Genomic DNA, 15,849 nt, shown 5'->3' on the forward strand with positions numbered 1-15,849 from the left:
ACACTTCAATTTCAGATGACCTTCATCACGACATGTCGCCTACCGCACGCGCCAGCACCATGGCGAGCGCGCGAAAATATCCACCGCAGGAGGCTCTCCATCCATCACACCCCAAGGCCACACGGAGGTAGGTTTCTGTCCATTCGATGCTCATTTTGTTTTAATGTATTTATCATTTTGAAAGAAAGCCATCTCTGCCAAAACCAACAAGGTCATCTCGCATCACCCCAATTTGCCAAACCCCACTTTGGCATACGTTACCTATCAGAACATGTAGCCCCAGGCATCATTCTCGAACAAATAAAAACATTTATACAACCTAACTGGGGTCGCATTCATATCAGCAGGTTGCACACAGTGGGGTATATGATGCCACACCTGACTGAGTTGATATTCGTGTGTTTATTGGCTCTGAGTAGTATGCCTACTGTATATAGGACGGGAAATCATTTGAAGCATCATGTGTTGTTGTGTTGGATCAGGGCTATCTATTTCAATGCAATCTTGTGAATAACATGTTTATTCTTCCGCAAACCGCCCGCTGTGCACACTCACATCATGTGTGGCAGTCTTTTCTCATAAAAGAGCTGCTGGGTTTTCCTTTTAACAGGAAAACTCTGTGGTGGTCCAAAAGGAGAAACCAACGTGTTTATTTTTAATACAATGACAGCTACCAAGAGACCTACCAAGTTGCTGTTTACTTCTTTGGTAACCAGCATGTCATTTATAGCTACATTATTAAGTAATGCTGCTGCAAACTGTGACTTGACTTGTTCCAAACCTGTAAAATGAGTGTTCTGTAGAGACTAGGTTACAAGAGCAATGACTAAACTGACTGGTGAAATGTGGGTCCTTTTTCTCCAGACATGGAGCCCAATAAAGCCATGAAGCGTATATTTCTTTCTTCTATGTCAGACTATTTAATACATTCTTTATTTTTGATCTCAGAATGGATTATTCAGTGTTACATCTTCCTCTGTAATATGCATTTGCACTGACGAGAGTAGAGCATTTTGAATAAAAACAGAAGGAAGGAGAATCCTGCAGTGCGAATGACTGGATCGTTTGAAGTCTTTCTGTTGAAGGTACAGTATATATAAAGCAGTTTTTGTCTTGTTCCGAGAGGAGTAAAAGCTCTTATGGCTTTGATTACTCAGAAGATAGGGTAAGCTGCGCTATATAGAGTCTCGGGGGACTGGAGCAAGGTGAGGAGAACCATATTAAAAGGGACTTTTTAACAACCACGAAAAAGGAGTATAGGGAGACAACTGACATGGAGTTTCTTATTACATGAGTTGTGCCACTGTCGTTGTTCATATTGGGTGGCAGGGTAGCCTAGTGGTTAGAGCGTTGGCCTAGTAACCGCAAGGTTGAAAGTTCATACTCCCGAGCTGACAAGGTACAAATCTGTCGTTCTGCCCCTGAACAGGCAGTTAACCCACTGTTCCTAGGCCGTCATTGAAAATAAAAATTAGTTCTTCACCGACTTGCCTAGTAAAATAAAATTTAAAAAAGAAAATATACATTTTTTTATTTTAGGGGTGGATCAGCTTAATATTGTGGATAGATTGTTGCTTCCATCAATGTAATTGTCTGCATCGTTTCCAATCCCCCATATGTTTTTTTGGTAAATATATATATCCATGTACATACCCATACATACCCATACATATAAACATGTATACATACACATACCTATATTGATATAAATACTTTTTGTTGTTGTTGAAAATACCTTTATTATTCCCCACAAACCATACCACCCTTCCCCCAATTGGAGTAAACTAATAAACAATAACACTTAGGCTTCTACCTTCAGTTTATACATATTATACACATTTTACAGACACAATCTATTTTAAAATAGTTCTATTTTTCTTGTTTTTAGTCCATCCAGTTTGATTTCTATTAGTATCTGTACTATTTCACAGACCTCATATGTTTTACATAGGCCAGGATATTGACTCTATACAACTATATGATGAAATTGAATGCACAAATATTTACCTAAACGAAAGATAAAACAAGTTTTGTAGAGTCAAGCCTTTAGGCCCTTTTAGTAATTTGTGGTAGCACAGTTGAATGCGCCTCAAAATTACTTTTATTTATTTATTTAATTTGTGCCTTATGAGAGTTGGCATTATGACAGTGATTTATTTCATGGAGTTAAATTGTGTTTTGTAGTTGTCTAATGTTGAGCATCAAGTGTAACCACTTGCAAGGTCACTAAAATGCCGTTAGCTTCACAGTGCCATCTTACTACTTTTTTTATTTATTCCTACACTTGTGAAGGATGGGCCTCAACTCTTCCCAAACCTGCCATTCAAATCCTTGAATGCCAATATCAACCTCCCTCAAACATGACAGGACCAACTCATTGCCCCGTGACATGTGTATGAACACTGTTTTGAGTGATTGAGACACAGTCGCTCAGCACCAGGATGGAGGAGGAGGAGTGTTCTGGCCTAGAACCAAAATGGCTGCCCTTCATCTGTCAATTGGACCACTCCCCCCCTCCAGTTTCCATAGTGCAGGAGGAAAAACAACCCAGCAGATGGTGTGAGAGATTGGGTGCTCCTGGGAGCCCAGCAGGGTTGTTTGGTCGACATGAGCCTCGGTCCAGAACCCCCGACTCAAGCTGGTTAGCCGTCTGTGGCCCTTACTGTGCCCCTCCTCTGCAGCTCACGTGACCCTCGGCCACTACAGTAAGGGGTGTGCTTAACACCGCCTGGTACGTACATTGTAAGGGTTGACATGTGAGACATCAGCTGGTCTCTGTATGTTAGTTAGAGACTGAGGAAGGGGGAGGGATCAGTGGGTTCATCTGATGACATATTTGAGATCCATGTGAGTCAAGCAACTAAACCGGATATTTCACAGCATTTTTCTATATGACCTTAATAATATATGCACTCTATGTGGTACAGTAAATTCACATCTTAAGTGGTTTAGCTGACATCATCATTATAAATCAGTGCACACTGGTCTCTATCAATATCCTTCACCTTCCACTGTTACGCATATAACCTCCCAATGTCATTGACAATGTTGTCTCACTCATCGTTTCTGTGTTCAGAGAGGGTTTATCATTGTCATGTATTAGGGACACTAACTCACATTGGGAAATGCACTGGAACAATCGGGGGCGGACTGGGACAAAAATTCAGCCCTGGCATTTTAGCCACACCTCGGGAACCGCGGTCCATATTGACCCCGTTCCACAGTCCGCCAGTTGAGTATTTCCGCAGTACACTATAGCACAGCGTTCCTCAGCTTTTACTATACCAGTGGCTGGAGAAACATAGTCCTCCTCCTTTTAAACCGGCTCATGTTTAAAAAAAAATACAACATGTAAAAACTGGAGATAGAACTCACCACTAAAAATGTGCCTTGTTGCCTCCCTGTTGTGCAGTCTGTCTCTGCATCTTCTCTGCCTTCACACTGTTTCTGTCTGTCTGTTACTCCTAAGTGGCAATTGCTATTACACATAGAACTGCCAGTACATCTGTGTCTCTCTGTTTTCCTCCTACCTCCACTGCACTCACCTCTGAGCTGTCTCTGCTAAGCCTAGCATCCTTTCCTACAGCACTGGTACTAGAAGACCAGGGGACCACAGTGCCTGTGCTGGGCCCATCAACATCCTAGTTGTGAATTAATAAACATATTTATTATATAAAGAAGAACTATTACTGACTGCTACAGCAGCAGATGAGATGTCTGTGCTTCTAAACATTACTGGGACCAGAAGACCACAGAACCACATTGTCTGAACTGGGCCCAGCTACACCCTAGGGTAACAATTTATTTTAAGGGTCCACAATAAACCATTTATAAGGCATTTACAAACGGTTTACTCATAATTGATTATACATTACTCCCACATTTGTAAATGTTAGTAAGTTAGTTATTTACAGTGTACAGTATATAGTGGTAGCAGTGGCAGAATCATGTTATGGGTGTGCTTGTCACCGGCAGGGACCGGGGAGTTTGTTAGGATCAAAATAAATATGAAAGGAGCAAAGCCCAGGTAAACAGTTAGAGGAAAACCCACCTCCGTCTTCTGAAAACCTAACCCTGGGTTCTAATAAGCTATGTGCAATTGTTTTAAGAAGGTCATACCAAGGATAATTTTGCTATTTGATTTAGAATTTTAAGACCCCTTCAATTATCAAAAGAAAATATACAAACAATATTTGAAACATTTTATTTGACTTCACCGCTATTAGCCCATACAAACACATTGAATAACTGATTCACTACATGGAACAAAAGATAGTCCCCCTCAAAAAAATCTAAAGGAAATTTGTTCTGAAGTGTCTGCCCTATATCTGAGAGATATAAGGAAACATTTGTTATTTTTTTACATTATTTTTTGTACTAAACAGTCTATACAGTGGGGCCACCATTTGTGCAAGTTCTCCCACTTAAAAAGATGAGAGAGGCCTGTAATTTTCATCATAGGTACACTTCAACTATGACAGACAAAATGAGAAAAAAAATCCAGAAAATCACATTGTAGGACTTTTAATGAATTTATTTGTAAATTATGGTGGAAAATAAGTATTTGGTCAATAACAAAAGTTTATCTCAATACTTTGTTATATACCCTTTGTTGGCAATGACAGAGGTCAAACATTTTCTGTATGTCTTCACAAGGTTTTCACACACTGTTGCTGGTATTTTGGCCCATTCCTCCATGCAGATCTCCTCTAGAGCAGTGATGTTTTGGGGACTTTCAACTCCCTCCAAATATTTTCTATGGGGTTGAGATCTGGCTAGGCCATTCCAGAACCTTGAAATGCTTCTTACGAAGCCACTCCTTCGTTGCCCGGGCGGTGTGTTTGGGATCATTGTCATGCTGAAAGACCCAGCCACGTTTCATCTTCAATGCCCTTGCTGATGGAAGGAGGTTTTCACTCAAAGTCTCACGATACATGGGCCCATTCATTCTTTCCTTTACACGGATCAGTCGTCCATGCCCCAAAGCATGATGTTTCCACCCCCATGCTTCACAGTAGGTATGGTGTTCTTTGGATGCAACTCAGCATTCTTTGTTCTATTTTGTTCTATTCTATTTTATTTTGGTTTCATCTGACCATATGACATTCTCCCAATCTTCTTCTGGATCATCCAAATGCTCTCTAGCAAACTTCAGACAGGCCTGGACATGTACTGTCTTAAGCAGGGGGACACGTCTGGCACTGCAGGATTTGAGTCCCTGGCGGCGTAGTGTGTTACTGATGGTAGGCTTTGTTACTTTGGTCCCAGCTCTCTGCAGGTCATTCACTAGGTCCCCCCGTGTGGTTCTGGGATTTTTGCTCACCGTTCTTGTGATCATTTTGACCCCACGGGGTGAGATCTTGCGTGGAGCCCCAGATCGAGGGAGATTATCAGTGGTCTTGTATGTCTTCCATTTCCTAATAATTGCTCCCACAGTTGATTTCTTCAAACCAAGCTGCTTACCTATTGTAGATTCAGTCTTCCCAGCCTGGTGCAGGTCTACAATTTTGTTTCTGGTGTCCTTTGACAGCTCTTTGGTCTTGGCCATAGTGGAGTTTGGAGTGTGACTGTTTGAGGTTGTGGACAGGTATATTTTATACTGATAACAAGTTCAAACAGGTGTCATTAATACAGGTAACGAGTGGAGGACAAAGGAGCCTCTTAAAGAAGTTGTTACAGGTCTGTGAGAGACAGAAATCTTGCTTGTTTGTAGGTGACCAAATACTTATTTTCCACCATAATCTGCAAATAAATTCATTAAAAATCCTACAATGTGATTTTCTGGATTTTTTTTTTTCATTTTGTCTGTCATAGTTGAAGTGTACCTATGATGTAAATTACAGGCCTCTCTCATCTCTTTAAGTGGGAGAACTTGCACAATTGGTGGTTGACTAAATACTTTTTTGCCCCACTGTATATACTTCCATACATTTTTTCAGCTGGTACTGGGAGGACCTTCAGACGAGTCTTGTGAGGTCATTGGGCGTCCTAGATCAAAACTGACATGTACTGTATGTGTTCGTGAGAGTCACCTTTCCACAGAGAGGTCACATTAGTGTGTAGCCCAAACTTGCTCCTGTAAGTCGCTGTGGAAAAGAGCTTCTGCTAAATGACAAAAAATGCAAATGTGAATGTAAACTGTTTGGATGTTACAGACAGAAGTTGGTAGATCAGCTGTACCTACTTCAGATGAGTCCCAAGACGCTCGTGGGGGTCGTAGATCAAAACGGAGAACACCATCGTGTGTGTGAGAGTCTGGTCTTTCCAGAATCTTTTCATAATAGTTTGTAGGCCAAACAGACGATTTTGTGAGAAGGACGATTTTCAGGATGTCTCATGGTCTGACAAACACTGCTCTAGCTCTGTCACCTTTCACCGCAGATGCGGAAGTGCGACACAGGCGGATGCTGTGGATTGAGACACATCCAAAGCAACAACAAAAAATCTATCTGTAGCTAAAAGTGACAGATTTTTATGAGGATTTTATTAGAATGCCAATTAGATTTAAAGCGGGGGCGCGGACATCGACCTTCGGGGGTTAACTCAGGGAGGGGGTGTGGAGATTTATCAAATTATGATATTGAAGTTTTTATGTTTCTTAATTTGGTAAATTTTCTATATGTCACGGTCTTCCTCCTCTTCATCTGAAGAGGAGAGGTGAGAAGGATCAGAGGACCAAAATGCGGCGTGGTGTGTGTTCATAGTGAATTTTAATAAAGAGAACACTGAACACTGCAACACTATACAAAAGAGTAACAAAAACAATGACGACCGTGACGCTACAAAATGAGACCTGGGGCCTGTTGCACAAAAGTAGAATTAAGACATCCGGGATAAATGACTCAGCTGAGCTCAATGAAGCCAAAACATGTGCGTCCAGGCTTAATTGGTTGCACAAAGACCAAGCCAGGATGAGCAGACACGGATTCATTAAACCAGGTGAAACCAATCCTGGATAGGTGCGCGCTCACGGCTCACTCAAATAGACCCCGCCACAGATCACAGATTAACTGATTTACCATGGCAACTAGAGCCGCGTACTTTTCCCCGTCGGAAGCACAAATCCTCATGGAGGCATACGAGGAGGTAAAATATATAATTAAGAAGAAAGGCAACACCGCCACAGTGATAAAGCGAAGAGAAAAAGCGTGGCAAAGTATTGCAGACCGCCTGAATGCGTAAGTAGTGCACAATTACACACTCACCGCTCCGCTGAAACATCACAATTACAATTCAAATATTTAATTCACATCTCCAAAAATGCAGTTGTACTGTGATTATGAAACGGTTAAATTTTTAATTGAAATGCACTGCAGATATGAGTGAAATTGTGTAAAGTAACTCCATCACACTGTATAAAGCTATGATAAATTTTTTGATATTTTTACTGAAAACAAGACAAAAATACCAAGTAATTTTTTGCAGTGTGACTCCATTAAATGTGTGTGTGTGTGTGTGTGTGTGTGTGTGTGTGTGTGTGTGTGTGTGTGTGTGTGTGTGTGTGTGTGTGTGTGTGTGTAGATTAAACATGAACGGGCCAAAACGGACATGGCAGCAGGTCAAAATCAAATACAAGAACATTCTGCAGAATGGTATGGTCCCTGACTAATATTTAACAAAGCACAAGCATATATTGTACCCAGAAGGTGCCTGCTCACACATTGTCTGTACTGTTTTAGCAGTGAAAAAGAATACCCACAGACAAGGCACGGGTTGTGGGTCACCAAAGGCTGACCTTACCCCAGCAGAGGACATGGCCTTGGAGCTAAATAAAGGCAGGCCCGTCTTAGAGGGGATCCCTGGGGGGAAAGAGACGAGCATAGGTTCCTCCCAAGATGCCACCCGCTTCATTCAAGGTATGTCCTTCCATCTCTACATGGGATACAACCACATTCATATTGAATCAATTTGGACTGTCTGACTTTGGTTTACCTATTGCCTTGCAGTGCCTGGCAGCACTGTGTTCCTGTTAGAGCCACCAGCACAAGCACCAGACGATGCTGATCCAGTGAGTACTCCATCAAAGGCATACTGTAGGCCTGGCATGTCTTGTCTACTAGCTTCAATATGAATCCGATTAAATGTGATAGGGTGAAGGCCCCAGTGCAGCAGCAACAGCACATGATGGAGACGATGATGATGAGGAGGAGACCATCTCTCTGGATTCCAGAAGGCATGAGGTATCATGTTAAGACTGTGAAAGTACTATTTACTCTACAATGGTGAGGAGTCCTCATCAAAATCAAAAATCTAATTTCTTTTACAGGACCCAGATGCTATACAGTGGGAAAACCAGCCTGGCAACATAGTGCGTATTAATAAAAGGACACCACATCCTGCCAAATTCCAGCTGCGCTAATTGTATTGTGTTCACAGAGCTCACAAGCTATCAGAAAGTTGTATGGCAACCACCTCCGGCGCCAAATAGAACTGGCAGACATAGACATTCAGTACAAGAAGAAAAAGATGGAAAATCTTGCACTGGAGTCCGAAATAAAAAGAGGACAATTAGGAAACTGGACCTTGAAATAAAAAAACTTGAGAGGGAGGTGAGATATGCCTTCAATGTACACTGTATGCTAACTGTAACACAAATGTATTAATCATTATTTTCTTTCCTCCCCCAGCTCCAAGAAGATGACACAGCTCAAAATAAAAATTAGGTATATTCTCGTAAAGTCAAGTGAGCCATGACATATGAGCTCTTATTGTGAGCACACAGGACGGTGGCATCTTTCTAAGGTTTTTTTTTATTTTCCCAGCAATCAGTACAACCAAGTCATCGTTATAAGGCATCGCCCTCTTTTGCCCACCCCCCAGCACCAGGTGTGGCCACTAGCCTATATGAAGGCCCAAAATTGTGTGTTCCTTTCTGCTCTGACAATGGCATGCCCATTCGTGCGAGATGTGGTGGATGAAGAAGCACTTGTGCTGAGGAGAGCCTTCAGGCGAGAAAGGGTCTTCAGGGACCGGTTGGACCCACTGGCCTTCCCTGATGACCATCTATATGAAAGATACAGGTTTTCTGCAGATGGCATCAGGTATCTATGCAGACTACTGGGTCCCAGGATTAAGCACCGCACTGCACGGAGCCATGCACTGAGTGTGGAGCAAATGGTTTGTGTGGCCTTGCGCTTTTTTGCTAGTGGAGCCTTCCTGTACTCAGTGGGGGATGCAGAACAGCTGAACAAGGCCACAATTTGCCGCACAATAAGGAGTGTGTGTCTGGCTATCAAAGCATTAGCAGATGTCTTCATCTCCTTCCCTGGCCACAGAAGACTCTGTGACATCAAAGAGGAGTTCTATAGGATTGCAGGTAAGAGGATCTACAAATTACAGGACAACTTCCAATCTCCTCTGCATTAGCGTAGCCTCTTCTCTAGCCTGTCAACTATGTGTCTGTCTATCCCTGTTCTCCTCTCTGCACAGACCATATAAACGCTCCACACCGCATGGCCGCGGCCACCCTAATCTGGTGGTCCCAGCGCGCACGACCCACGTGGAGTTCCAGGTCTCCGGTAGCCTCTGGAACTGCCGATCTGCGGCCAACAAGGCAGAGTTCATCTCAGCCTATGCCTCCCTCCAGTCCCTCGACTTCTTGGCTCTGACGGAAACATGGATCACCACAGACAACACCGCTACTCTTACTGCTCTCTCTTCGTCTGCCCACGTGCTCTCGCACACCCCGAGAGCTTCTGGTCAGCGGGGTGGTGGCACCGGGATCCTCATCTCTCCCAAGTGGTCATTCTCTCTTTCTCCCCTTACCCATCTGTCTATCGCCTCCTTTGAATTCCATGCTGTCACAGTTACTAGCCCTTTCAAGCTTAACATCCTTATCATTTATCGCCCTCCAGGTTCCCTCGGAGAGTTCATCGATGAGCTTGATGCCTTGATAAGCTCCTTTCCTGAGGACGGCTCACCTCTCACAGTTCTGGGCGACTTTAACCTCCCCACGTCTACCTTTGACTCATTCCTCTCTGCCTCATTCTTTCCACTCCTCTCCTCTTTTGACCTCACCCTCTCACCTTCCCCCCCTACTCACAAGGCAGGCAATACGCTCGACCTCATCTTTACTAGATGCTGTTCCTCCACTAACCTCATTGCAACTCCCCTCCAAGTCTCCGACCACTACCTTGTATCCTTTTCCCTCTCGCTCTCATCCAACACTTCCCACACTGCCCCTACTCGGATGGTATCGCGCCGTCCCAACCTTCGCTCTCTCTCCCCCGCTACTCTCTCCTCTTCCATCCTATCATCTCTTCCCTCTGCTCAAACCTTCTCCAACCTATCTCCTGATTCTGCCTCCTCAACCCTCCTCTCCTCCCTTTCTGCATCCTTTGACTCTCTATGTCCCCTATCCTCCAGGCCGGCTCGGTCCTCCCCTCCCGCTCCGTGGCTCGACGACTCATTGCGAGCTCACAGAACAGGGCTCCGGGCAGCCGAGCGGAAATGGAGGAAAACTCGCCTCCCTGCGGACCTGGCATCCTTTCACTCCCTCCTCTCTACATTTTCCTCCTCTGTCTCTGCTGCTAAAGCCACTTTCTACCACTCTAAATTCCAAGCATCTGCCTCTAACCCTAGGAAGCTCTTTGCCACCTTCTCCTCCCTCTTGAATCCTCCTCCCCTCCCCCCTCCTCCCTCTCTGCAGATGACTTCGTCAACCATTTTGAAAAGAAGGTCGACGACATCCGATCCTCGTTTGCTAAGTCAAACGACACCGCTGGTTCTGCTCACACTGCCCTACCCTGTGCTCTGACCTCTTTCTCCCCTCTCTCTCCAGATGACATCTCGCGTCTTGTGACGGCCGGCCGCCCAACAACCTGCCCGCTTGACCCTATCCCCTCCTCTCTTCTCCAGACCATCTCCGGTGACCTTCTCCCTTACCTCACCTCGCTCATCAACTCATCCCTGACCGCTGGCTACGTCCCTCCTGTCTTCAAGAGAGCGAGAGTTGCACCCTTCTGAAAAAACCTACACTCGATCCCTCCGATGTCAACAACTACAGACCAGTATCCCTTCTTTCTTTTCTCTCCAAAACTCTTGAACGTGCCGTCCTTGGCCAGCTCTCCCGCTATCTCTCTCAGAATGACCTTCTTGATCCAAATCAGTCAGGTTTCAAGACTAGTCATTCAACTGAGACTGCTCTTCTCTGTATCACGGAGGCGCTCCGCACTGCTAAAGCTAACTCTCTCTCCTCTGCTCTCATCCTTCTAGACCTATCGGCTGCCTTCGATACTGTGAACCATCAGATCCTCCTCTCCACCCTCTCCGAGTTGGGCATCTCCGGCGCGGCCCACGCTTGGATTGCGTCCTACCTGACAGGTCGCTCCTACCAGGTGGCGTGGCGAGAATCCGTCTCCTCACCACGTGCTCTCACCACTGGTGTCCCCCAGGGCTCTGTTCTAGGCCCTCTCCTATTCTCGCTATACACCAAGTCACTTGGCTCTGTCATAACCTCACATGGTCTCTCCTATCATTGCTATGCAGACGACACACAATTAATCTTCTCCTTTCCCCCTTCTGACGACCAGGGGCCTGTTGCACAAAAGTAGAATTAAGACATCCGGGATAAATGACTCAGCTGAGCTCAATGAAGCCAAAACATGTGCGTCCAGGCTTAATTGGTTGCACAAAGACCAAGCCAGGATGAGCAGACACGGATTCATTAAACCAGGTGAAACCAATCCTGGATAGGTGCGCGCTCACGGCTCACTCAAATAGACCCCGCCACAGATCACAGATTAACTGATTTACCATGGCAACTAGAGCCGCGTACTTTTCCCCGTCGGAAGCACAAATCCTCATGGAGGCATACGAGGAGGTAAAAGATATAATTAAGAAGAAAGGCAACACCGCCACAGTGATAAAGCGAAGAGAAAAAGCGTGGCAAAGTATTGCAGACCGCCTGAATGCGTAAGTAGTGCACAATTACACACTCACCGCTCCGCTGAAACATCACAATTACAATTCAAATATTTAATTCACATCTCCAAAAATGCAGTTGTACTGTAATTATGAAACGGTTAAATTTTTTATTGAAATGCACTGCAGATATGAGTGAAATTGTGTAAAGTAACTCCATCACACTGTATAAAGCTATGATAAATTTTTTGATATTTTTACTGAAAACAAGACAAAAATACCAAGTAATTTTTGCAGTGTGACTCCATTAAATGTGTGTGTGTGTGTGTGTGTGTGTGTGTAGATTAAACATGAACGGGCCAAAACGGACATGGCAGCAGGTCAAAATCAAATACAAGAACATTCTGCAGAATGGTATGGTCCCTGACTAATATTTAACAAAGCACAAGCATATATTGTACCCAGAAGGTGCCTGCTCACACATTGTCTGTACTGTTTTAGCAGTGAAAAAGAATACCCACAGACAAGGCACGGGTTGTGGGTCACCAAAGGCTGACCTTACCCCAGCAGAGGACATGGCCTTGGAGCTAAATAAAGGCAGGCCCGTCTTAGAGGGGATCCCTGGGGGGAAAGAGACGAGCATAGGTTCCTCCCAAGATGCCACCCGCTTCATTCAAGGTATGTCCTTCCATCTCTACATGGGATACAACCACATTCATATTGAATCAATTTGGACTGTCTGACTTTGGTTTACCTATTGCCTTGCAGTGCCTGGCAGCACTGTGTTCCTGTTAGAGCCACCAGCACAAGCACCAGACGATGCTGATCCAGTGAGTACTCCATCAAAGGCATACTGTAGGCCTGGCATGTCTTGTCTACTAGCTTCAATATGAATCCGATTAAATGTGATAGGGTGAAGGCCCCAGTGCAGCAGCAACAGCACATGATGGAGACGATGATGATGAGGAGGAGACCATCTCTCTGGATTCCAGAAGGCATGAGGTATCATGTTAAGACTGTGAAAGTACTATTTACTCTACAATGGTGAGGAGTCCTCATCAAAATCAAAAAATCTAATTTCTTTTACAGGACCCAGATGCTATACAGTGGGAAAACCAGCCTGGCAACATAGTGCGTATTAATAAAAGGACACCACATCCTGCCAAATTCCAGCTGCGCTAATTGTATTGTGTTCACAGAGCTCACAAGCTATCAGAAAGTTGTATGGCAACCACCTCCGGCGCCAAATAGAACTGGCAGACATAGACATTCAGTACAAGAAGAAAAAGATGGAAAATCTTGCACTGGAGTCCGAAATAAAAAAGAGGACAATTAGGAAACTGGACCTTGAAATAAAAAAACTTGAGAGGGAGGTGAGATATGCCTTCAATGTACACTGTATGCTAACTGTAACACAAATGTATTAATCATTATTTTCTTTCCTCCCCCAGCTCCAAGAAGATGACACAGCTCAAAATAAAAATTAGGTATATTCTCGTAAAGTCAAGTGAGCCATGACATATGAGCTCTTATTGTGAGCACACAGGACGGTGGCATCTTTCTAAGGTTTTTTTTTATTTTCCCAGCAATCAGTACAACCAAGTCATCGTTATAAGGCATCGCCCTCTTTTGCCCACCCCCAGCACCAGGTGTGGCCACTAGCCTATATGAAGGCCCAAAATTGTGTGTTCCTTTCTGCTCTGACAATGGCATGCCCATTCGTGCGAGATGTGGTGGATGAAGAAGCACTTGTGCTGAGGAGAGCCTTCAGGCGAGAAAGGGTCTTCAGGGACCGGTTGGACCCACTGGCCTTCCCTGATGACCATCTATATGAAAGATACAGGTTTTCTGCAGATGGCATCAGGTATCTATGCAGACTACTGGGTCCCAGGATTAAGCACCGCACTGCACGGAGCCATGCACTGAGTGTGGAGCAAATGGTTTGTGTGGCCTTGCGCTTTTTTGCTAGTGGAGCCTTCCTGTACTCAGTGGGGGATGCAGAACAGCTGAACAAGGCCACAATTTGCCGCACAATAAGGAGTGTGTGTCTGGCTATCAAAGCATTAGCAGATGTCTTCATCTCCTTCCCTGGCCACAGAAGACTCTGTGACATCAAAGAGGAGTTCTATAGGATTGCAGGTAAGAGGATCTACAAATTACAGGACAACTTCCAATCTCCTCTGCATTAGCGTAGCCTCTTCTCTAGCCTGTCAACTATGTGTCTGTCTATCCCTGTTCTCCTCTCTGCACAGACCATATAAACGCTCCACACCGCATGGCCGCGGCCACCCTAATCTGGTGGTCCCAGCGCGCACGACCCACGTGGAGTTCCAGGTCTCCGGTAGCCTCTGGAACTGCCGATCTGCGGCCAACAAGGCAGAGTTCATCTCAGCCTATGCCTCCCTCCAGTCCCTCGACTTCTTGGCTCTGACGGAAACATGGATCACCACAGACAACACCGCTACTCTTACTGCTCTCTCTTCGTCTGCCCACGTGCTCTCGCACACCCCGAGAGCTTCTGGTCAGCGGGGTGGTGGCACCGGGATCCTCATCTCTCCCAAGTGGTCATTCTCTCTTTCTCCCCTTACCCATCTGTCTATCGCCTCCTTTGAATTCCATGCTGTCACAGTTACTAGCCCTTTCAAGCTTAACATCCTTATCATTTATCGCCCTCCAGGTTCCCTCGGAGAGTTCATCGATGAGCTTGATGCCTTGATAAGCTCCTTTCCTGAGGACGGCTCACCTCTCACAGTTCTGGGCGACTTTAACCTCCCCACGTCTACCTTTGACTCATTCCTCTCTGCCTCATTCTTTCCACTCCTCTCCTCTTTTGACCTCACCCTCTCACCTTCCCCCCCTACTCACAAGGCAGGCAATACGCTCGACCTCATCTTTACTAGATGCTGTTCCTCCACTAACCTCATTGCAACTCCCCTCCAAGTCTCCGACCACTACCTTGTATCCTTTTCCCTCTCGCTCTCATCCAACACTTCCCACACTGCCCCTACTCGGATGGTATCGCGCCGTCCCAACCTTCGCTCTCTCCCCCGCTACTCTCTCCTCTTCCATCCTATCATCTCTTCCCTCTGCTCAAACCTTCTCCAACCTATCTCCTGATTCTGCCTCCTCAACCCTCCTCTCCTCCCTTTCTGCATCCTTTGACTCTCTATGTCCCCTATCCTCCAGGCCGGCTCGGTCCTCCCCCCCGCTCCGTGGCTCGACGACTCATTGCGAGCTCACAGAACAGGGCTCCGGGCAGCCGAGCGGAAATGGAGGAAAACTCGCCTCCCTGCGGACCTGGCATCCTTTCACTCCCTCCTCTCTACATTTTCCTCCTCTGTCTCTGCTGCTAAAGCCACTTTCTACCACTCTAAATTCCAAGCATCTGCCTCTAACCCTAGGAAGCTCTTTGCCACCTTCTCCTCCCTCTTGAATCCTCCTCCCCCTCCCCCTCCTCCCTCTCTGCAGATGACTTCGTCAACCATTTTGAAAAGAAGGTCGACGACATCCGATCCTCGTTTGCTAAGTCAAACGACACCGCTGGTTCTGCTCACACTGCCCTACCCTGTGCTCTGACCTCTTTCTCCCCTCTCTCTCCAGATGACATCTCGCGTCTTGTGACGGCCGGCCGCCCAACAACCTGCCCGCTTGACCCTATCCCCTCCTCTCTTCTCCAGACCATCTCCGGTGACCTTCTCCCTTACCTCACCTCGCTCATCAACTCATCCCTGACCGCTGGCTACGTCCCTCCTGTCTTCAAGAGAGCGAGAGTTGCACCCCTTCTGAAAAAACCTACACTCGATCCCTCCGATGTCAACAACTACAGACCAGTATCCCTTCTTTCTTTTCTCTCCAAAACTCTTGAACGTGCCGTCCTTGGCCAGCTCTCCCGCTATCTCTCTCAGAATGACCTTCTTGATCCAAATCAGTCAGGTTTCAAGACTAGTCATTCAACTGAGACTGCTCTTCTCTGTATCACGGAGGCGC

The 15,849-nt window shown here is 45.6% G+C and overlaps 2 protein-coding genes across 2 annotated transcripts; both read left to right on the forward strand.

Moving 5' to 3' along the window:
• Nucleotides 1-6,795: 6,795 nt before the first annotated feature.
• Nucleotides 6,796-9,333, forward strand: LOC135572489 (uncharacterized). Its single transcript, XM_065020521.1, has 8 exons — nt 6,796-7,178; nt 7,522-7,592; nt 7,680-7,856; nt 7,947-8,008; nt 8,091-8,180; nt 8,267-8,308; nt 8,377-8,549; nt 8,628-9,333. Exons 1-7 carry the CDS (start codon nt 7,021-7,023, stop codon nt 8,530-8,532), a joined length of 756 nt encoding a protein of 251 aa, XP_064876593.1. The 5' UTR covers nt 6,796-7,020; the 3' UTR covers nt 8,533-8,549; nt 8,628-9,333.
• Nucleotides 9,334-11,531: 2,198 nt separating this feature from the next.
• LOC135572490 (uncharacterized) lies at nt 11,532-14,023 on the forward strand. The gene is made up of 8 exons (XM_065020522.1): nt 11,532-11,913; nt 12,206-12,276; nt 12,364-12,540; nt 12,631-12,692; nt 12,775-12,864; nt 12,952-12,993; nt 13,062-13,235; nt 13,314-14,023. The coding sequence occupies exons 1-8, from the start codon at nt 11,756-11,758 to the stop codon at nt 13,347-13,349; spliced, it is 810 nt and encodes a 269-aa protein (XP_064876594.1). The 5' UTR covers nt 11,532-11,755; the 3' UTR covers nt 13,350-14,023.
• Nucleotides 14,024-15,849: the final 1,826 nt, after the last annotated feature.

This window comes from Oncorhynchus nerka, linkage group LG7 (genome assembly GCF_034236695.1).
Source record: "Oncorhynchus nerka isolate Pitt River linkage group LG7, Oner_Uvic_2.0, whole genome shotgun sequence".
Taxonomy (NCBI): domain Eukaryota; kingdom Metazoa; phylum Chordata; class Actinopteri; order Salmoniformes; family Salmonidae; genus Oncorhynchus; species Oncorhynchus nerka.

Bases quoted from the DNA above. Each gene is read 5' to 3' on its own strand.
- LOC135572489 (XM_065020521.1), top strand. From the start codon at position 7,021: ATGGCAACTAGAGCCGCGTACTTTTCCCCGTCGGAAGCACAAATCCTC. The intron at 7,857-7,946 runs GTATGTCCTTCC...ATTGCCTTGCAG, and splicing joins TGCCACCCGCTTCATTCAAG to TGCCTGGCAGCACTGTGTTC. The intron at 8,009-8,090 runs GTGAGTACTCCA...TAAATGTGATAG, and splicing joins CACCAGACGATGCTGATCCA to GGTGAAGGCCCCAGTGCAGC.
- LOC135572490 (XM_065020522.1), top strand. From the start codon at position 11,756: ATGGCAACTAGAGCCGCGTACTTTTCCCCGTCGGAAGCACAAATCCTC. The intron at 11,914-12,205 runs GTAAGTAGTGCA...GTGTGTGTGTAG, and splicing joins ATTGCAGACCGCCTGAATGC to ATTAAACATGAACGGGCCAA. The intron at 12,541-12,630 runs GTATGTCCTTCC...ATTGCCTTGCAG, and splicing joins TGCCACCCGCTTCATTCAAG to TGCCTGGCAGCACTGTGTTC.